At 47.9% G+C, this 16,240-nt stretch overlaps 1 protein-coding gene and 1 non-coding gene across 2 annotated transcripts; one reads left to right on the top strand and one right to left on the bottom strand.

Moving 5' to 3' along the window:
- Positions 1 to 230: 230 nt before the first annotated feature.
- On the bottom strand, positions 231 to 8,241 carry LOC134082317 (uncharacterized). Its single transcript, XM_062537964.1, has 10 exons — positions 8,190 to 8,241; positions 7,868 to 7,942; positions 7,214 to 7,770; positions 6,957 to 7,126; positions 6,650 to 6,816; positions 4,102 to 6,538; positions 1,632 to 1,796; positions 1,405 to 1,540; positions 961 to 1,324; positions 231 to 869 (listed from the first exon to the last, which is right to left on the bottom strand). Exons 2-10 carry the CDS (start codon positions 7,925 to 7,927, stop codon positions 231 to 233), a joined length of 4,695 nt encoding a protein of 1,564 aa, XP_062393948.1. The 5' UTR covers positions 7,928 to 7,942; positions 8,190 to 8,241.
- Positions 8,242 to 15,562: 7,321 nt separating this feature from the next.
- Positions 15,563 to 15,753, top strand: LOC134083493 (U2 spliceosomal RNA). Its single transcript, XR_009939737.1, has one exon. It is a non-coding gene; the product is annotated as a U2 spliceosomal RNA (small nuclear RNA).
- The last annotated feature ends 487 nt before the right edge of the window (positions 15,754 to 16,240 follow it).

Below are 16,240 nucleotides of genomic sequence, written 5' to 3'. Positions count from 1 at the left end.
ACCTCTTCTTCTCCTCTGTCTCTATCCCTAGCATCCTCTGACAACATCAAAGACTTTTGTTGACACCTGTTTTATGTTAACTTATTGCATACAGGTTCTGCATTAATACATGATATGTGTAGTAGTGACATTAACTCAAGACTTTATGGGAAAGCACAGCCTGAAATAGTCCCTTTCAGTCTCAACTGTTGATAGATATGGTTAAGATATTGTTAAGGGAGATAATGAACTCAAATACCTTGTCTTTCAATAGTGGCCAGAGCTTCCACCATCAGAGCATCATCATCATCATCATCCGATGACAAGGAGGAGGCGTGGACAGAGGCGAACACAGCTGGAGCAGATGTTGGCTTGGAGGAGATGGCAGACACAGCGGCAGAGCCCTTGCCTTTGGAGGTGGTGGCAGAGGCTTTGGAAGAGCCCTTGCCCTTGGAGGTGGTGGCAGAGGCTTTGGCAGAGCCCTTGCCCTTGGAGGTGGTGAAAAGCGCAGCAGCAGAGGCCTTGGCGGCAGTGGTGGACACAGCAGCAGCGGGCCTGAATGCTGAGGCGAAGACAGCTGCAGGGGCCTTGAAAGCTGAGGCGGAGACAGCTGCGGGGGCTGGATGGACCATGGCAGTGGTGGACACAGCTGCGGGGGCTGGATGGACCATGGCAGTGGTGGACACAGCTGCGGGGGCTGGATGGACCATGGCAGTGGTGGACACAGCTGCGGGGGCTGGATGGACCATGGCAGTGGTGGACACAGCTGCGGGGGCTGGATGGACCATGGCAGTGGTGGACACAGCTGCGGGGGCTGTGGAGATGGAGGCAGACGCAGCAGCAGAGGCCTTGGGGGCGCTGGAAGAGGCAGCCGTATCCTGTTGATGTTTCTGTAATATACAGTTGAATTCAAGCTTTGAAGTTTATTTTGATAATGCACTGTACTTTTTTTTATATATATACAAACAGGGCCTAACTTACCTCCTTGTCAAGGATATACTGCCTGAACCTCTTCAAGGACTTGGCGCTGATGTCCTCCTCCTTCATGGCCAGCCACTGTTTCACGGAGGTGTGTGCCTCCAGGGCCATCCGCCGCTCATGATCGCTGCCAGCTTGGGGGTCGGCGTGCAGGCGTTTGTGCAGACTGTGCCACTGCCACATCTCCTGGAAGGTAAAGGACCTAAAGCGGCCCTGTCCGTAGATCGCCCGGTCTACATTTACCTCCAGGTGGCAGGAAATGGCAGGGAACAGCTGCACATACTGCACAAGATGGTCTTTGACCCACTGGTCATTAATGGGACCCCTTTCAGGATGGCGGCACTCCTTGATATGGCGATCAAGGACACTAAAGCATTAAATCACAGTGTTATTTTGCGGAATACACAGCCATAGACACTGTAATACTAATTACTGTGACATACTTACTATTTAATGTACCCCACATCATTTTCTGCCAGCCACCTGAAACTCTTCCCACTGTATTTCCCAAAGGTCAGCACCAGCTGGCCCAGGCACTGCACCTCGGTGGGGTCTGGAGTGACCATCCGGCACCTCCTCTTAGCTGAAGACGAGGTAAGCACAAATGGTTCTAGTGCCCTGCTTTTAATTACCATGGCTGGATGTAAACACATCTATGACTCATAACTATTTACCTTCTTCCAAAGCTGTTTTGGGATCTCTTAACCCATCGTCCCCTTGTGTCAGATGGGGCTGCCTAATAGCTTTGGCCTCCTTAGATGCCCTTAGGAGGCATTGTTGCCTATCTTTCGGCACTGTCTTGTCCAAAATGGACAGGACAGGCATCAGAGGGTCCATTGCTGTGAAGACAAGCAGTAAACTCAGAGTGCTTCGTGTGACAAATCCTCCCCTCCCCCATTATCCCTTGACCCAGGTTAAGTAAGGTTAAATGTCATTGACCTGTAATTACGCAGTAGGTAATACTTTAATAATTTTTAATCTGCCCTAAAAGGAAAATAAAATCAGAAGTAAATAGTGCAGCGATAGCCTACAACGCCAAAAATAGCCTGCAGAGTTAATAGTACAGCTATAAATAACCTACAGCGCCGAAAATAGCCTACAGCGTCAGCGAGGGGTGAGGGGGACAGCCGACAACCAATCAGCGAAGACTCGCCACTGTGAACTCTAGACACTAATCCAATCAGCAATCAGAAGTCTAGACTCTAGCTCGCAGTTCACGGCCAAGTACTACGGCATCTAATGAACATAATGTTGATTTTTTAAATCGTAAGTTGGTGGATAAAACAGGTTGCGGCATGCTGACACTACAAATACAGTCCTTAGAGTAACATTTTCCCACTCTAGGCTATTTTCGGACCGGGAGAAACGATAGTTTACACCGCTAGCTGCTACCGGCCAAAGTGTCATTTTAATCAATGGCAGTGTACGGAAACCGGTCATGTACGGTATCCGTGGGAAAGAACACCCAAGTGGCACATGAAATATGACAATTAAAGTCATTTATCTGGTCTGAGATTGCATAGAGAGGCACGGACGCTATCACTAACCTCGACTGGCCAGCCACCGCTATAGGCGATGCCGGTTTAAATGGCCGAAAACCGGCGATCGCGTTACGTTCGTGCCTTGGCATGACAGATTTTATTATTTCTCCACCAACGGAGGTACAACCCAAGCGTGTTATGACGATCACTCACCTTAAATACGAAAAAACACTTCACGGAAGTAGCGATCTTCACCGGCTCTCGATGGCAGCTGTCGAAGCCGGCTTTTCCACAGTCTAGAGTTCCGAGCCGGCCGCCGCGCTCCGATTGGCCAGAGAGCCTGGCCGAACGCTGCCGATTGGCCAAACTCTAGACACACCACCGCCTCCGGTCCAATCGCAGCGCCCGAAAGCCCGTCTACAGTCTACAGTCTAGAGTTTGATTGCACACCGTTGGCGCCGACTTCTGCGAACGGCGATGGGGCCATACGAAGTGCAAATTTTGATTTAGACTGTAAGACAAATACAAGACTTGATTGGACAAGGGTGAAAAGGTTGAAAAAAGGTCCCTGGTGATGTAATAGCTAATTTGCATTTGTTTCCTATAGGTTCCTGGGCTGTCAACAGAGTGGAACTGGCTGTCAGGTGACCTGCATGGTGTATCATGGGTACCACACGTTTTCTGACCCTTTTAAAACTTTTTTGATATAATTTTTCATAATTAGTGATGCTGAATATCAAATTCTACATTGATAAACCAAAAGCTGCACTGTGATGAAACATTTGAGCAAAAAATGATTTGTTAAAAATGACGTCATTTGTGTCATTGAGTAGTGGTGCTGATGCTGCGGATTATGAGCTATAACTATGTAATACGCTTATTTTCATTAGTTTTATCTAAATAAAGGCCCAATAGGCCCAATCTGAACGTTCCACCCTACTGTATGCTGCAAAAAATGGTTTGTTGAAAAATAAAATCAGTTAAAAGCATGCAATATTGTATTCATTGACTAATTAAAGTACCACAACACACTGTTACTGTAAATCAGGTCTTTTTATTGACCCAAGTGCACAATATAGCCAGGGAAAACACTACAGTGCAGTGAAATGGTTTGTTGAACAATAAAATCAGGTAAAAACATGCCATATTGTATTTATTGGCTTATGACAGTACCACAACACACTGTTATTGTAAATCAGGTCTCTTTATTGACCCAAGTGCATAATATAGCCAAGGAAAACACTATAGTGCAGTGCCTTAGCACTAGTGTCTTTGGAAAGACATCAATAGGTAACCATTGACAGAGAACGGAAACAAAAGAACTGGCTGACCACTTCAGTGCATGGTCAAAGCAGTAAAGTACACTGCAGCTTTAGGACAGAAACTGTGTATATCTGTTTGTGTGTGTGTGTCCCTGAGTGCTTGAGATAGGTGCGTGTGTCCGTCCCTGGTTCCCAAGTGTTACAGGAGTGCGTGAAAGGGCTTGAAAGGGCTTGACTGCCCGCTGGGCCCCACACAACACACACACTCAATGGTAAAGTAAAATACAAAACTATTTACAGTAACACATACACAGTATGTACACTTCACTCAGAGGCCTGTGACTGACCCAAAAGACTGTCAACTGCCTTCTGAAAGTCCCCAAATGTCTGAAATGTCTGACCAGAAAAGTCCTTTGATGGGGAGGACTTTGAAGCTTCACAGAAGGTCTTCTTCCTGTACTTTCTGTGGCCTTGTGTGAGCTGGCCGCAGAGGGCACAGGCGTAAGCTTTCATCTGGCGTGGCGGTCCAGACCCTGCGCGCTCATCTTGTCTTCTTTTATAGATCGTTGATCTAGATAACGCCTGTGACGAGGATGAGGCAGCAGCAGTTGCCGTGGGAGCCTGGGACCACGAGGACGAGGCAGCGGATGGCGTGGGATCCTGCACCGTGGACAAGGTAAGTATCACTGATGCGGGCATCACTCCCTGACTGGACTGGGTGGCTTGGAGACTGGTTTGGCTTAATGGCGTTACTGCTGCTGGTTTAGGAAGGATGGGGCAGGGGACGGGGCGGGGGACTCTGGCTTTGAGCAGTCGCGTTCCAGCCAAAGATGGCGTGACCTCATACTCCACCTGAGGTCGGCTGGTGTGGGGCCTCTCCACTGGCAACTCTGGTGCAGGGGTTTGAGTGGCGGTGTCATCATCACCCGCTACGCTCTGGTGGCGACGGAGGACATCCAACCCCTGGTCCGTGACGTTCTTCGCAGACAAGGCCTCTTGTCTGCGGATGAACTCGGACACACACTTGCTGTTAACTTTTAGGATTGGAATCCCCAGCCTGCTGAGCTCGGCGTCATCCACAGTCACCCTCTGCTGCACCCGCTGGTACATGGAGGTGATCTGCTGTTTCTGTGGTGACCCTCGAGCCTTGCCGCCACAGCTGGGATGGAGCCAGAGCTGCTTGATGATGCAGTACATCAGCCTGTTCTTCCTGGAATCCAGCAGATGTGCGGCGGAGTACCTCTTGCTGAATTTCAGCTTCTGTACTAACGCCGACTCTGCTGGATCGCCACTTGTGCGGCTGAAGAGGGCATTTCCCCAGCGAGCAGAGTACAGGGAGTCAAACTGCTGGATGCTTCTGTCGTGGAGGTCCAGCTTGTTCCATGCAGCGATGACTCTCTGCCTGGTGGAGTTGGTGATGGCAAGCTTCCCCTCCTCCAAGGCAATGCCAACCAGGACACGGCTCAGCTCCTCGACATGCTCGTACCCCGGCAGATGGCTGGGCCCGCACACGTCCTCCACACAGGGGTCGAGCTCGGCAGCCACGGCCTGGTCGGTGAGGGAGATGTTCTTTCTGAGCGGTGTTAGTGTGTCACCCTCACCGTCAGAGGTGTAGCCTGCATCGCCGTCCTCCTCCTCCTCCACCACCACCTCCTCCACCTCCTCCGCATCCACTGGGGATTCCTCCACCTCATCATCTCCTTCGTCCTCTGCCTGCTGGAGCGCCTCACGGGCCTGAACGTAGTGGTCAGGGGCGCTGAATGGCTCGGCAGCAGACTGAGCAAACAGGTACTCCAGTCCTATCCGCTCATCACCAGCTGGAACAGGAGGCCTGTAGTTCACCTCCTCCACCTCCCCAAACAGCTCCTGACACCGCTGGTTCAGGCGGTGGACAAGAGGAGACCGGTAGACCATGTGCCTCCTTCCCTTTTGCCCTCTCACACTCGCCGACTCCCTGTCAGAGTTCCAGCGAGCGATGCCGGCCAGGAGGTACACCTGAAAGGGTACGGCAGCACAGTGAGGGCCCGGGATCATGCGGGGCAAGAAGGAGTGGAAGCCCTCCAGGCTGTTGCTCCCCCTCACGGTGGTGTAGTGCGGAAGCCTCACACCGTTGCGGATGACGTACCTCTTCACGGTGTACATGTTCCGCCCCGGTGGATCCTGGATGCACTCCAGGTGCTTCTGCTGGTTGGCCCACACGTGATCCACTGCTGCGGCGTCTTTGAAGAGATGGACCTGGTTTTCGTCCATCCCAGCGCCGCCCTTCAGGATGTCGATGGCACTCTGGACGCGCGCAAACGTCTCCTGGGCCCCAACAGTGATCCTCCTGACGTAGTGGCTCAGGTCGCGCTTGGTGACATGCGTCTCCATGAGCTCACCGTCGGTCAGGGAGGCATACCTGGTTGTGTGCCCGGCACGAATCGCGTGCAGGAGAAGTGCCATGTCGTCCTTGTTGTATGCAAAGACCGCAGCAGACAACGCCGACTTAAAGAGGGCGTACTTGGGGTGGTGGTCGGTCCTGAGGGCGGCGTCAAAGCGGTGAATCCAGTGGAACACGTCCAGACGAACGAGCATCCCTGCCTCTGCCCATCCACTGAACAGCTGCTCCACCGAGGAAACACCCAGGACACGACAGCAGCCACGGTCCACGTACAACAGTTCAGGCGGTGCCTCTCCTGCCCTCTCATACCTTGCCATGAGCCCCTCAGCCATCGGCCTCATCTTGTCCAACGACTCCTCGCAGGTCAGGACGGAGATGAGGATCTGCCCCCGCTCGTTGGCCACGTTGGTGCACCACTCCGCAGTGCCCTTGCCGTCACCCGACAACTTCTTGCAGATCTAATAATGATAATAATTTTTTTTAAAAAAGCAAAGTAATGTGTAAATGTGTTATTTGTACATTTTTTTGATGATTCAGTTGAACAGTAAATTGTGTGTAACAAAAAATACCTTCTTTGTGGAGTCGTACTTGAGGACCTTGCCGAACGTGGACATGATCTGCGTGCGGTAGTCCTCAATGTTTTCCGCCTCAGCAATGAGGAACGCTTTCCGCAGCAGCTTAGGCGAGGGTAGCTCTCTCCTCTGTGGGGGTCGCTGGAACTGGGGAGTCAGGAGGCCTGAAAGTGGATAGAAAATGTGTAAATAATACACTGTGTGTAACATTTCTCTTTTTTTGTTTTGTTACAGGGCCCATTGGAGACAGCAGGAAGATGGATGGAGTTTGTGTGTGCTGTTGTATGATGACAATCTGACTTACTTGTTATCGTTCCAGGTTGCGTGTACTGGGTGAGGAGTGTGGTGTAAAGGTCCTTCCTTTGCAGGTACTCCTCACAATGACCCTCCATCACCTGCCTCCACACCTTGGTCATGGTGTTCCCCTCGGTGCGGTCCCTCAGGAGGCGGATCACCGCCTTGTCCACACCACGCCTGAAATCACAACACATTGGCTGTCAATCTTAGATGTGTTATTGTACAGTCAATAAAGTATTCAAATCACTGTGAAATAATGCTCACCGTAATGTTAACACGGCCGGAAATACGGCTCTGTGCGCTGGAGTCAGTTGTCGCAAGACACCCTCCTCCCACGACAGGAACCGGCCGATGGCGTGCTCCTCCGAGTCTTTGGCGGCTTTCCGGCAGGCGTTGCAGGCCAGAACCTCCGTCAGCATGGAGTACCAGCCCCCCACGTCACAGATCTGACGGACGGTCTTCGAGTACCCACACCTGTAGAGGAACACGTTGGTCTTGTCCCTCGCAGGACACTCAGGCCTAGGGCAACGAAGACCGTACCGCCACACCCCCACTGGTCTCCAAAAAAACACCCGGCTCTTAAAAAAGCCGTCAGCCGAGGGCACTCTCCCCCCTACCACGCCAGGGGTCTCGGGTGGGAAAAACCACATGCGGTCATCCTTGAGGATTCTCCTCCACCGCGTTCTCCCGTTTTTGTCCACGTAAGACATGGGCTTTTGGAAGAGCCCCCGCTCCTCGTCCTCCTTCAGCCACTGTTGATCCGGTGTGGGCAGACCGTAGCTACCAGACTCCCACATCTTGTGCCATCCCTCATACTTCATCTGAAAGTACAGAAAACAAACAAATAAAGTGAAACCCACTTGGCACACACTAAAAATAATCATTTTCTGTCTTGTTTTTGTCAGGTCCAAGCATTACCTCAGAGAGTGCACCCTCTCCTTCAGCCGGCGGGGTGGCCTGGATGGCATGAGGGGGCATGGATGATGTGGGAACCTTTAAAAATGACCAGTGTGTTAGTATAAACATTTACTGATTGATTGACTCTGCTTTGATTTTTAACTGTAACCCTTTCACAGAGAGTACGGAGAGACGTGGGGTGACACAGTTGCGTTCCCTAGCTCTTCTGTCCATCCCTTTATCTGTGCCTTCCTTACTGCATTGCACAGCATTTACCCTTGACTTAAATACATTCATTTAGCCGAGCATAGTCTTTGTGGTCCATGATGCCACATGACCTTACCGCTACTGGTGACAGGGTTTCTGCGTGTGTCTTCCGTGAAGTCTCTGCCTGCCTGGACACCTCTTCTTCTCCTCTGTCTCTATCCCTAGCATCCTCTGACAACATCAAAGACTTTTGTTGACACCTGTTTTATGTTAACTTATTGCATACAGGTTCTGCATTAATACATGATATGTGTAGTAGTGACATTAACTCAAGACTTTATGGGAAAGCACAGCCTGAAATAGTCCCTTTCAGTCTCAACTGTTGATAGATATGGTTAAGATATTGTTAAGGGAGATAATGAACTCAAATACCTTGTCTTTCAATAGTGGCCAGAGCTTCCACCATCAGAGCATCATCATCATCATCATCCGATGACAAGGAGGAGGCGTGGACAGAGGCGAACACAGCTGGAGCAGATGTTGGCTTGGAGGAGATGGCAGACACAGCGGCAGAGCCCTTGCCTTTGGAGGTGGTGGCAGAGGCTTTGGAAGAGCCCTTGCCCTTGGAGGTGGTGGCAGAGGCTTTGGCAGAGCCCTTGCCCTTGGAGGTGGTGAAAAGCGCAGCAGCAGAGGCCTTGGCGGCAGTGGTGGACACAGCAGCAGCGGGCCTGAATGCTGAGGCGAAGACAGCTGCAGGGGCCTTGAAAGCTGAGGCGGAGACAGCTGCGGGGGCTGGATGGACCATGGCAGTGGTGGACACAGCTGCGGGGGCTGGATGGACCATGGCAGTGGTGGACACAGCTGCGGGGGCTGGATGGACCATGGCAGTGGTGGACACAGCTGCGGGGGCTGGATGGACCATGGCAGTGGTGGACACAGCTGCGGGGGCTGGATGGACCATGGCAGTGGTGGACACAGCTGCGGGGGCTGTGGAGATGGAGGCAGACGCAGCAGCAGAGGCCTTGGGGGCGCTGGAAGAGGCAGCCGTATCCTGTTGATGTTTCTGTAATATACAGTTGAATTCAAGCTTTGAAGTTTATTTTGATAATGCACTGTACTTTTTTTTATATATATACAAACAGGGCCTAACTTACCTCCTTGTCAAGGATATACTGCCTGAACCTCTTCAAGGACTTGGCGCTGATGTCCTCCTCCTTCATGGCCAGCCACTGTTTCACGGAGGTGTGTGCCTCCAGGGCCATCCGCCGCTCATGATCGCTGCCAGCTTGGGGGTCGGCGTGCAGGCGTTTGTGCAGACTGTGCCACTGCCACATCTCCTGGAAGGTAAAGGACCTAAAGCGGCCCTGTCCGTAGATCGCCCGGTCTACATTTACCTCCAGGTGGCAGGAAATGGCAGGGAACAGCTGCACATACTGCACAAGATGGTCTTTGACCCACTGGTCATTAATGGGACCCCTTTCAGGATGGCGGCACTCCTTGATATGGCGATCAAGGACACTAAAGCATTAAATCACAGTGTTATTTTGCGGAATACACAGCCATAGACACTGTAATACTAATTACTGTGACATACTTACTATTTAATGTACCCCACATCATTTTCTGCCAGCCACCTGAAACTCTTCCCACTGTATTTCCCAAAGGTCAGCACCAGCTGGCCCAGGCACTGCACCTCGGTGGGGTCTGGAGTGACCATCCGGCACCTCCTCTTAGCTGAAGACGAGGTAAGCACAAATGGTTCTAGTGCCCTGCTTTTAATTACCATGGCTGGATGTAAACACATCTATGACTCATAACTATTTACCTTCTTCCAAAGCTGTTTTGGGATCTCTTAACCCATCGTCCCCTTGTGTCAGATGGGGCTGCCTAATAGCTTTGGCCTCCTTAGATGCCCTTAGGAGGCATTGTTGCCTATCTTTCGGCACTGTCTTGTCCAAAATGGACAGGACAGGCATCAGAGGGTCCATTGCTGTGAAGACAAGCAGTAAACTCAGAGTGCTTCGTGTGACAAATCCTCCCCTCCCCCATTATCCCTTGACCCAGGTTAAGTAAGGTTAAATGTCATTGACCTGTAATTACGCAGTAGGTAATACTTTAATAATTTTTAATCTGCCCTAAAAGGAAAATAAAATCAGAAGTAAATAGTGCAGCGATAGCCTACAACGCCAAAAATAGCCTGCAGAGTTAATAGTACAGCTATAAATAACCTACAGCGCCGAAAATAGCCTACAGCGTCAGCGAGGGGTGAGGGGGACAGCCGACAACCAATCAGCGAAGACTCGCCACTGTGAACTCTAGACACTAATCCAATCAGCAATCAGAAGTCTAGACTCTAGCTCGCAGTTCACGGCCAAGTACTACGGCATCTAATGAACATAATGTTGATTTTTTAAATCGTAAGTTGGTGGATAAAACAGGTTGCGGCATGCTGACACTACAAATACAGTCCTTAGAGTAACATTTTCCCACTCTAGGCTATTTTCGGACCGGGAGAAACGATAGTTTACACCGCTAGCTGCTACCGGCCAAAGTGTCATTTTAATCAATGGCAGTGTACGGAAACCGGTCATGTACGGTATCCGTGGGAAAGAACACCCAAGTGGCACATGAAATATGACAATTAAAGTCATTTATCTGGTCTGAGATTGCATAGAGAGGCACGGACGCTATCACTAACCTCGACTGGCCAGCCACCGCTATAGGCGATGCCGGTTTAAATGGCCGAAAACCGGCGATCGCGTTACGTTCGTGCCTTGGCATGACAGATTTTATTATTTCTCCACCAACGGAGGTACAACCCAAGCGTGTTATGACGATCACTCACCTTAAATACGAAAAAACACTTCACGGAAGTAGCGATCTTCACCGGCTCTCGATGGCAGCTGTCGAAGCCGGCTTTTCCACAGTCTAGAGTTCCGAGCCGGCCGCCGCGCTCCGATTGGCCAGAGAGCCTGGCCGAACGCTGCCGATTGGCCAAACTCTAGACACACCACCGCCTCCGGTCCAATCGCAGCGCCCGAAAGCCCGTCTACAGTCTACAGTCTAGAGTTTGATTGCACACCGTTGGCGCCGACTTCTGCGAACTCCTCAAATGTGGGAATCTCGACTGCATAATTTCTGGTAGTGGGGGACTGCGTTCGCGCTCTCCCCTGATATGATGTTAAAAAATAGTGTGTCTGTAGCATCAGTAGTGGCCAACCCTTTTGGGTTCACTTGCTTAAGATGGGAATGGCATTAGAGTTTTATTGCTAAGCCTGCTGGTCTCTAAACATATTAGCTCCATTCCACAAGCATGAGGGGAAAAAGCATTATAGCAGCTTTTTATGTACCATCATTATGATCCAGAAATTCAGACTCGAGATTTGTGACATACTGTTATAACAGTGCACAACTAGTAATGGAATGTAAACCTGGTTAACTTCATGACTGTAAAAAGGAAAATGATATAAATGAAATGCATACAAGAATGATATTAGTTAAGAATTACTAAATTAAATAATACAGTAAGATTAATATAAGATTAAATTAGTATTAGATTATAGAAAATCTGAAAAAGTATGGCTTGAGCCCCCGAATATGGTGGGAATTATTTTTAGAGATAGGCATTGATTTTTAGAGCCCCTTTGCGTTCCCTCGTAAAGAGGGGGCGCACACATCAAGATAATCGGGCTGATTTTGCACCGATTTTCCCCCTTCCGACCAAAGACAAGACAAATGGGCCTTTTGTGTATATTTCGATAGATCTTAGATCTTTGAGTTTAGCTCATGGTAAATGGGGACAAAAGCAAAAGGGTTGCATTTATAATTTTGTTCAGTATATAAGATTAAATAAGTATTAGATTATATAAAATATGAAAATGTATGTAAGCCCCGAAGGACTTTTTTTGACTTCAATCAGTTAATAAAATCATGCAAGTAGATTTGAAGTAACTAGTCCATTAGTGTTCTTTCATATTTAGCATTTATGCATAGACAAGCAATTAGTTTGAAATGTAAGTTATCAGCCGTTCCTCCTTTGTGTAGCTTTAGGCCAGTTGGTCTGTGATTTCCTGATTGGCTGTTTGAATTTTAGAGTATTATTCTTTCTCTCTCTCTCTCTCGCGCTCTCTCTCTCTCTCTATCTCTCTCCCTCCCTCACACTTGCTTTGAGTTCTCTGTCTAGTGTTGTGTTCCCTTTGTTCTGTCTGTTCATGATTTTAGATGGTCGATTGTTCATTGATAACCAACGCACACAGCATGCTTTTGCTCAGAGGACACGACACATTATGCCCAGCTAAACTGTTTTCTGTTGTTTGCTTGTTTTTGTTGTAGGTGCTGAAAAAAATGTCTGGGTAGGGCAAGGGCTCGGCCGCATCAGCAACACGCTCTCTCAGCTAGTCACCTTCCTGCTCACCTGCGAGGAGTCTGTGGAGAAGCTGGAGCCCACGTGCTGCGGAGTGATGCCTCGCCAACCAGCCCGTCCCCCAGATCCTCTGCATCGACCGGGGCTGCTGCAGGGCCCAGGGTCTGACCACGATGGAGACGCTCTTCTAAAAAGAACCACATGTGGGTAGAACCACATGCGGTCATCTTTATCAAGGTGGTGTTGTTGTTGTTAATGAATTACCTTTTTGGTGGAGTCGTACTTCTCCAGCACTTCCAAATGTGGACATGATTTGAGTGTGGTAGTCCTCTATGTTGTCTGCCTCTGCAATTAGGAAGGCCTGCCGCAGCAGTTTAGGAGATGGCAGCTCTGCCATTGGGGATGAAAACCCTCGCTTATTTGATACAAATACTGCATTAAAGGGACACTTCACCGATTAGCATTAAGCTTTGTATCTTTAGAAAACCAGTCATGTTTTTGAATGGTCGTGCATCATTCCCTCAGTTTGCCTTGAGATGGGAGAAGTACGGATTTCAATGTAAAATTATGATTTTTATAATACAGGGTTTGTGCTGTATTTTGTCTTTCAAAGGAAGCAAGTGCTTCAACCAGCAGAGCATCCATCCCAAGAGCCATCGCCTATGGACCCTAATGAGCCGGAGGTGAAAGGTGTAGCAGGAGGGACGACATCCTGTCAAGGTGTCTGTAAAATACAGGTGAGTTTCAGCTTTGTGCAATGCCCAATACAAACTTCAGTGGTTGTTACTAAAGTCAACTGAAAGGAACACTTTAAGTAACACCGTTTTTTCATATTAAACTACGTTATTCCCTTAACTAAGACGAGTTGATAAATACCTCTCACATTTCAATGCGTGCAATCACTGGCTCTGGCGTGTGGCACAACTTTGATAGCACTTAGCTAGCCCAATGCATTCATTAGGATCCAAGCAGAGATGAAGTTAGAAGCGACCAAACACCTCCATGTTCTCCCTACTAAAATACAGTTACACGAGTAGTCACATGACCAAGTATGGTGAGACAAAATAAAACGTGCATTTGTAAGCAGGTAAGAGGGATAACTATATATATGCTGCATATCCATTTATAAGATAGATAAATATATATAAAGATAGATAGATAGATAGATTTATTGATCCCCAAGGGGAAATTCAAGGTCCCAGCAGCTTAAGACACTACACACAACATACACTACAGTATAAACAGCATAATACAAAGCAAATCAACAAATCAACATGACTAAAGAGCAGTAAAAAAACCGAAATACTAAAGACTAAAGATAAAGATGTGCATGAGTGTAAAGAGGATTGGTACTGTGATCCAGTATGAGGTGTGTGTTGGTAGTCCAAATAAGTCCAACAGTCTAGTGACCAGCAATAAATGTGTACAGTAAAAAAGTTAGCATAGTAATATAACAGTACTAATATAGATATATGGACAAATAAGATAAACATAACATAGTAATATAAGAATTACAGCAGCAGTGCAAGGATAAGTTAGATCATACCTGCCAACATTTAGCTTTCAAGAACCGGGAGGGTTTTTTTTAGGGGGGCTGGGGGGCGGGCATCAGTTTTTGGATATTTAACATGTGTCATACAATGGTTTCCACGCTGCATTTCGGTCGTTGTTTTTACCTTACCATAAACCTATGCATTCTTTGCCAGTTATGTATCCAACTACTGTCTGCAGCCTTCTTCCAAAACTCCAAAGCTGCTGTCAGATTTTGTTCCGAGGACACAAGTTACCAAAACTCAATAACATGTTATGTGATGTGCTAATCAATTAAATTCCCAAAAATATCACAACAGCAAGTACTAGACTATCCAACTGGCCCGCTTTCTTGCGAGACATCGGCTGCACGGGCTGAAGTTTGATAGCCAAGCAAATTCGCTACTTGTGTAGCTGACTCACTAGGTGCAACACCCAACCAGGTCCGTGTTGACACTAATTACATTAGCAATAGCGGCAGGTGCAAACACACCTGGCTCCGCCGAGAGCCTTTAGTGCAAGTAGCGAATTAAGGGAGTTTTCCGGGAGAAACAACAAAACGGGAGGGTGGCGGGAGATGACCTTAAAATACCGGAGAGTCCCGGGGAAAACGGGAGTGTTGGCAGCTATGAGTAAGATATGGGTAGAGGCATCAGTTAATGGTCAGATATATGGACAAAATAAGAGAAGGTAGACATAGTAATATTTTACTATGAGAGTTGTAGCAGCAGTTGTAGCAGCAGTGCAAGGATAAGTTTGATAGGATGAAGGTATCCGCCACAGTCCAGTCAAGGGTATGGAGGGAGGGGTTGTGCATGTGGGCTAATGTAGCCAGTAAAGTAATCAGTGTCAACAGTACACAGTGTTGTGCAGAAATTCCATGTAAGGCCATGTAAGGTGTATAGGAGGGTGAGGTAGGGTGAGATAAGGAGGTGCAGATATACTATGCATAGAAGTCCAACTCTCCTTTTCCCTTCAGTGAAGCATTGTAGAGTTGTATGGCCCTGGGTACAAATGACTTCCTCATAATGCTTGTATCAAGGAGATTATCCATGTATATCATGCTTGTTCAGTGGTTACTTTATGAAGCTAGTGAGTTAGGGGATTTAATTCTCATTTTGGTCTATGTTCAGCATTTTTTAGTTCTTGCAGATGTAAGTGCTGTATGACCAGTGCTGTATTTACATTGTCCTATCACATTTATCCACTAGGTGGCGGTAACCCCATTATTATATGTCGATTAAACGTAAATCTGTGAACCACAGTCTTTTCCTGCAACCGCCTATGATGTGATTAGTGTTGCAGGAGCTTTAATTCATAGACCCTATCGGTACAATTTCCCTTAAGTCGTATTCATATATTATTTGTACATCTTTATGTCCGCGAACTCGTTTCTGATTGGTTGTGATTGCCTCGCCTAAGCCATTATTCAAAACAGTTGTTCTAAAGTCCGAAATATGAAGCGATTAAATTATTTTAAAACGTTAAGTAGGTAATGACAGGGGAATGCGCAAATATTCTGGCGTCTCGGTAAAAAATGTACCAGTTACTATGAACGCCGCAATCGTGAAAATTGGGACGGAGAATGCAGTCCCTCATTAGTGGTTGATATCGGTATCGCTTCTCGGCCTTTTGGCTAAGATCAAGTGTAGTATCTGTTCTTATCAGTTTAATATCTGATACGTCCCCTACCCGGGGACCATATATTAAATTGATTTTTGGAACTGGGAGATGGAATAGGGGCTTGCTCCGTCCACTCCACGCATCGACCTGGTATTGCAGTACCTCCAGGAACGGTGCACTCCCCTGTACGTGTGAAATAAATGTCGATGAATGTCTGAAACATTCAAATTGCTCACATCTTGGAATAAACCATTGCTCTTATGTGTGTTAGTGCTGAGCCTCGTTTTATAATTGCTTGGCAGGTTTCTTAATCGTCTTTGACTTCATGTTGCTACTGAATGTTGTATTGTTCAAGTAATGAGCATTGCGATTTTGGTCGAATTAAAACCAGCTGACGCATGGCAGACCCTATTACTAATGTGAATGGTATATATGAGAGAGTTGCAGGATGCTGTTTTTAAATAGATGGTTGTGGTCTCTGTTAAACCATGCAGTGGTACAACCCTCGTGTATGTTTCAAATATTGGGGAATTGCGAGTAAACGTTGAAGTAGTTGTAGGCTACACACGAGTTTTTTGTAGCAAAAGCAAAGATCCCGCAAAGCTTTGAAGTAGTTCGTAACATTTATTTCAGCATACCGTACGTTCTCATCGTTGCACACGTTGTAGACG

This window comes from Sardina pilchardus, chromosome 6 (assembly GCF_963854185.1).
Source record: "Sardina pilchardus chromosome 6, fSarPil1.1, whole genome shotgun sequence".
NCBI lineage: Eukaryota > Metazoa > Chordata > Actinopteri > Clupeiformes > Clupeidae > Sardina > Sardina pilchardus.
Note: the sequence above shows the minus strand (reverse complement) of the source record. Positions and strands in the feature narration are given on the sequence as shown.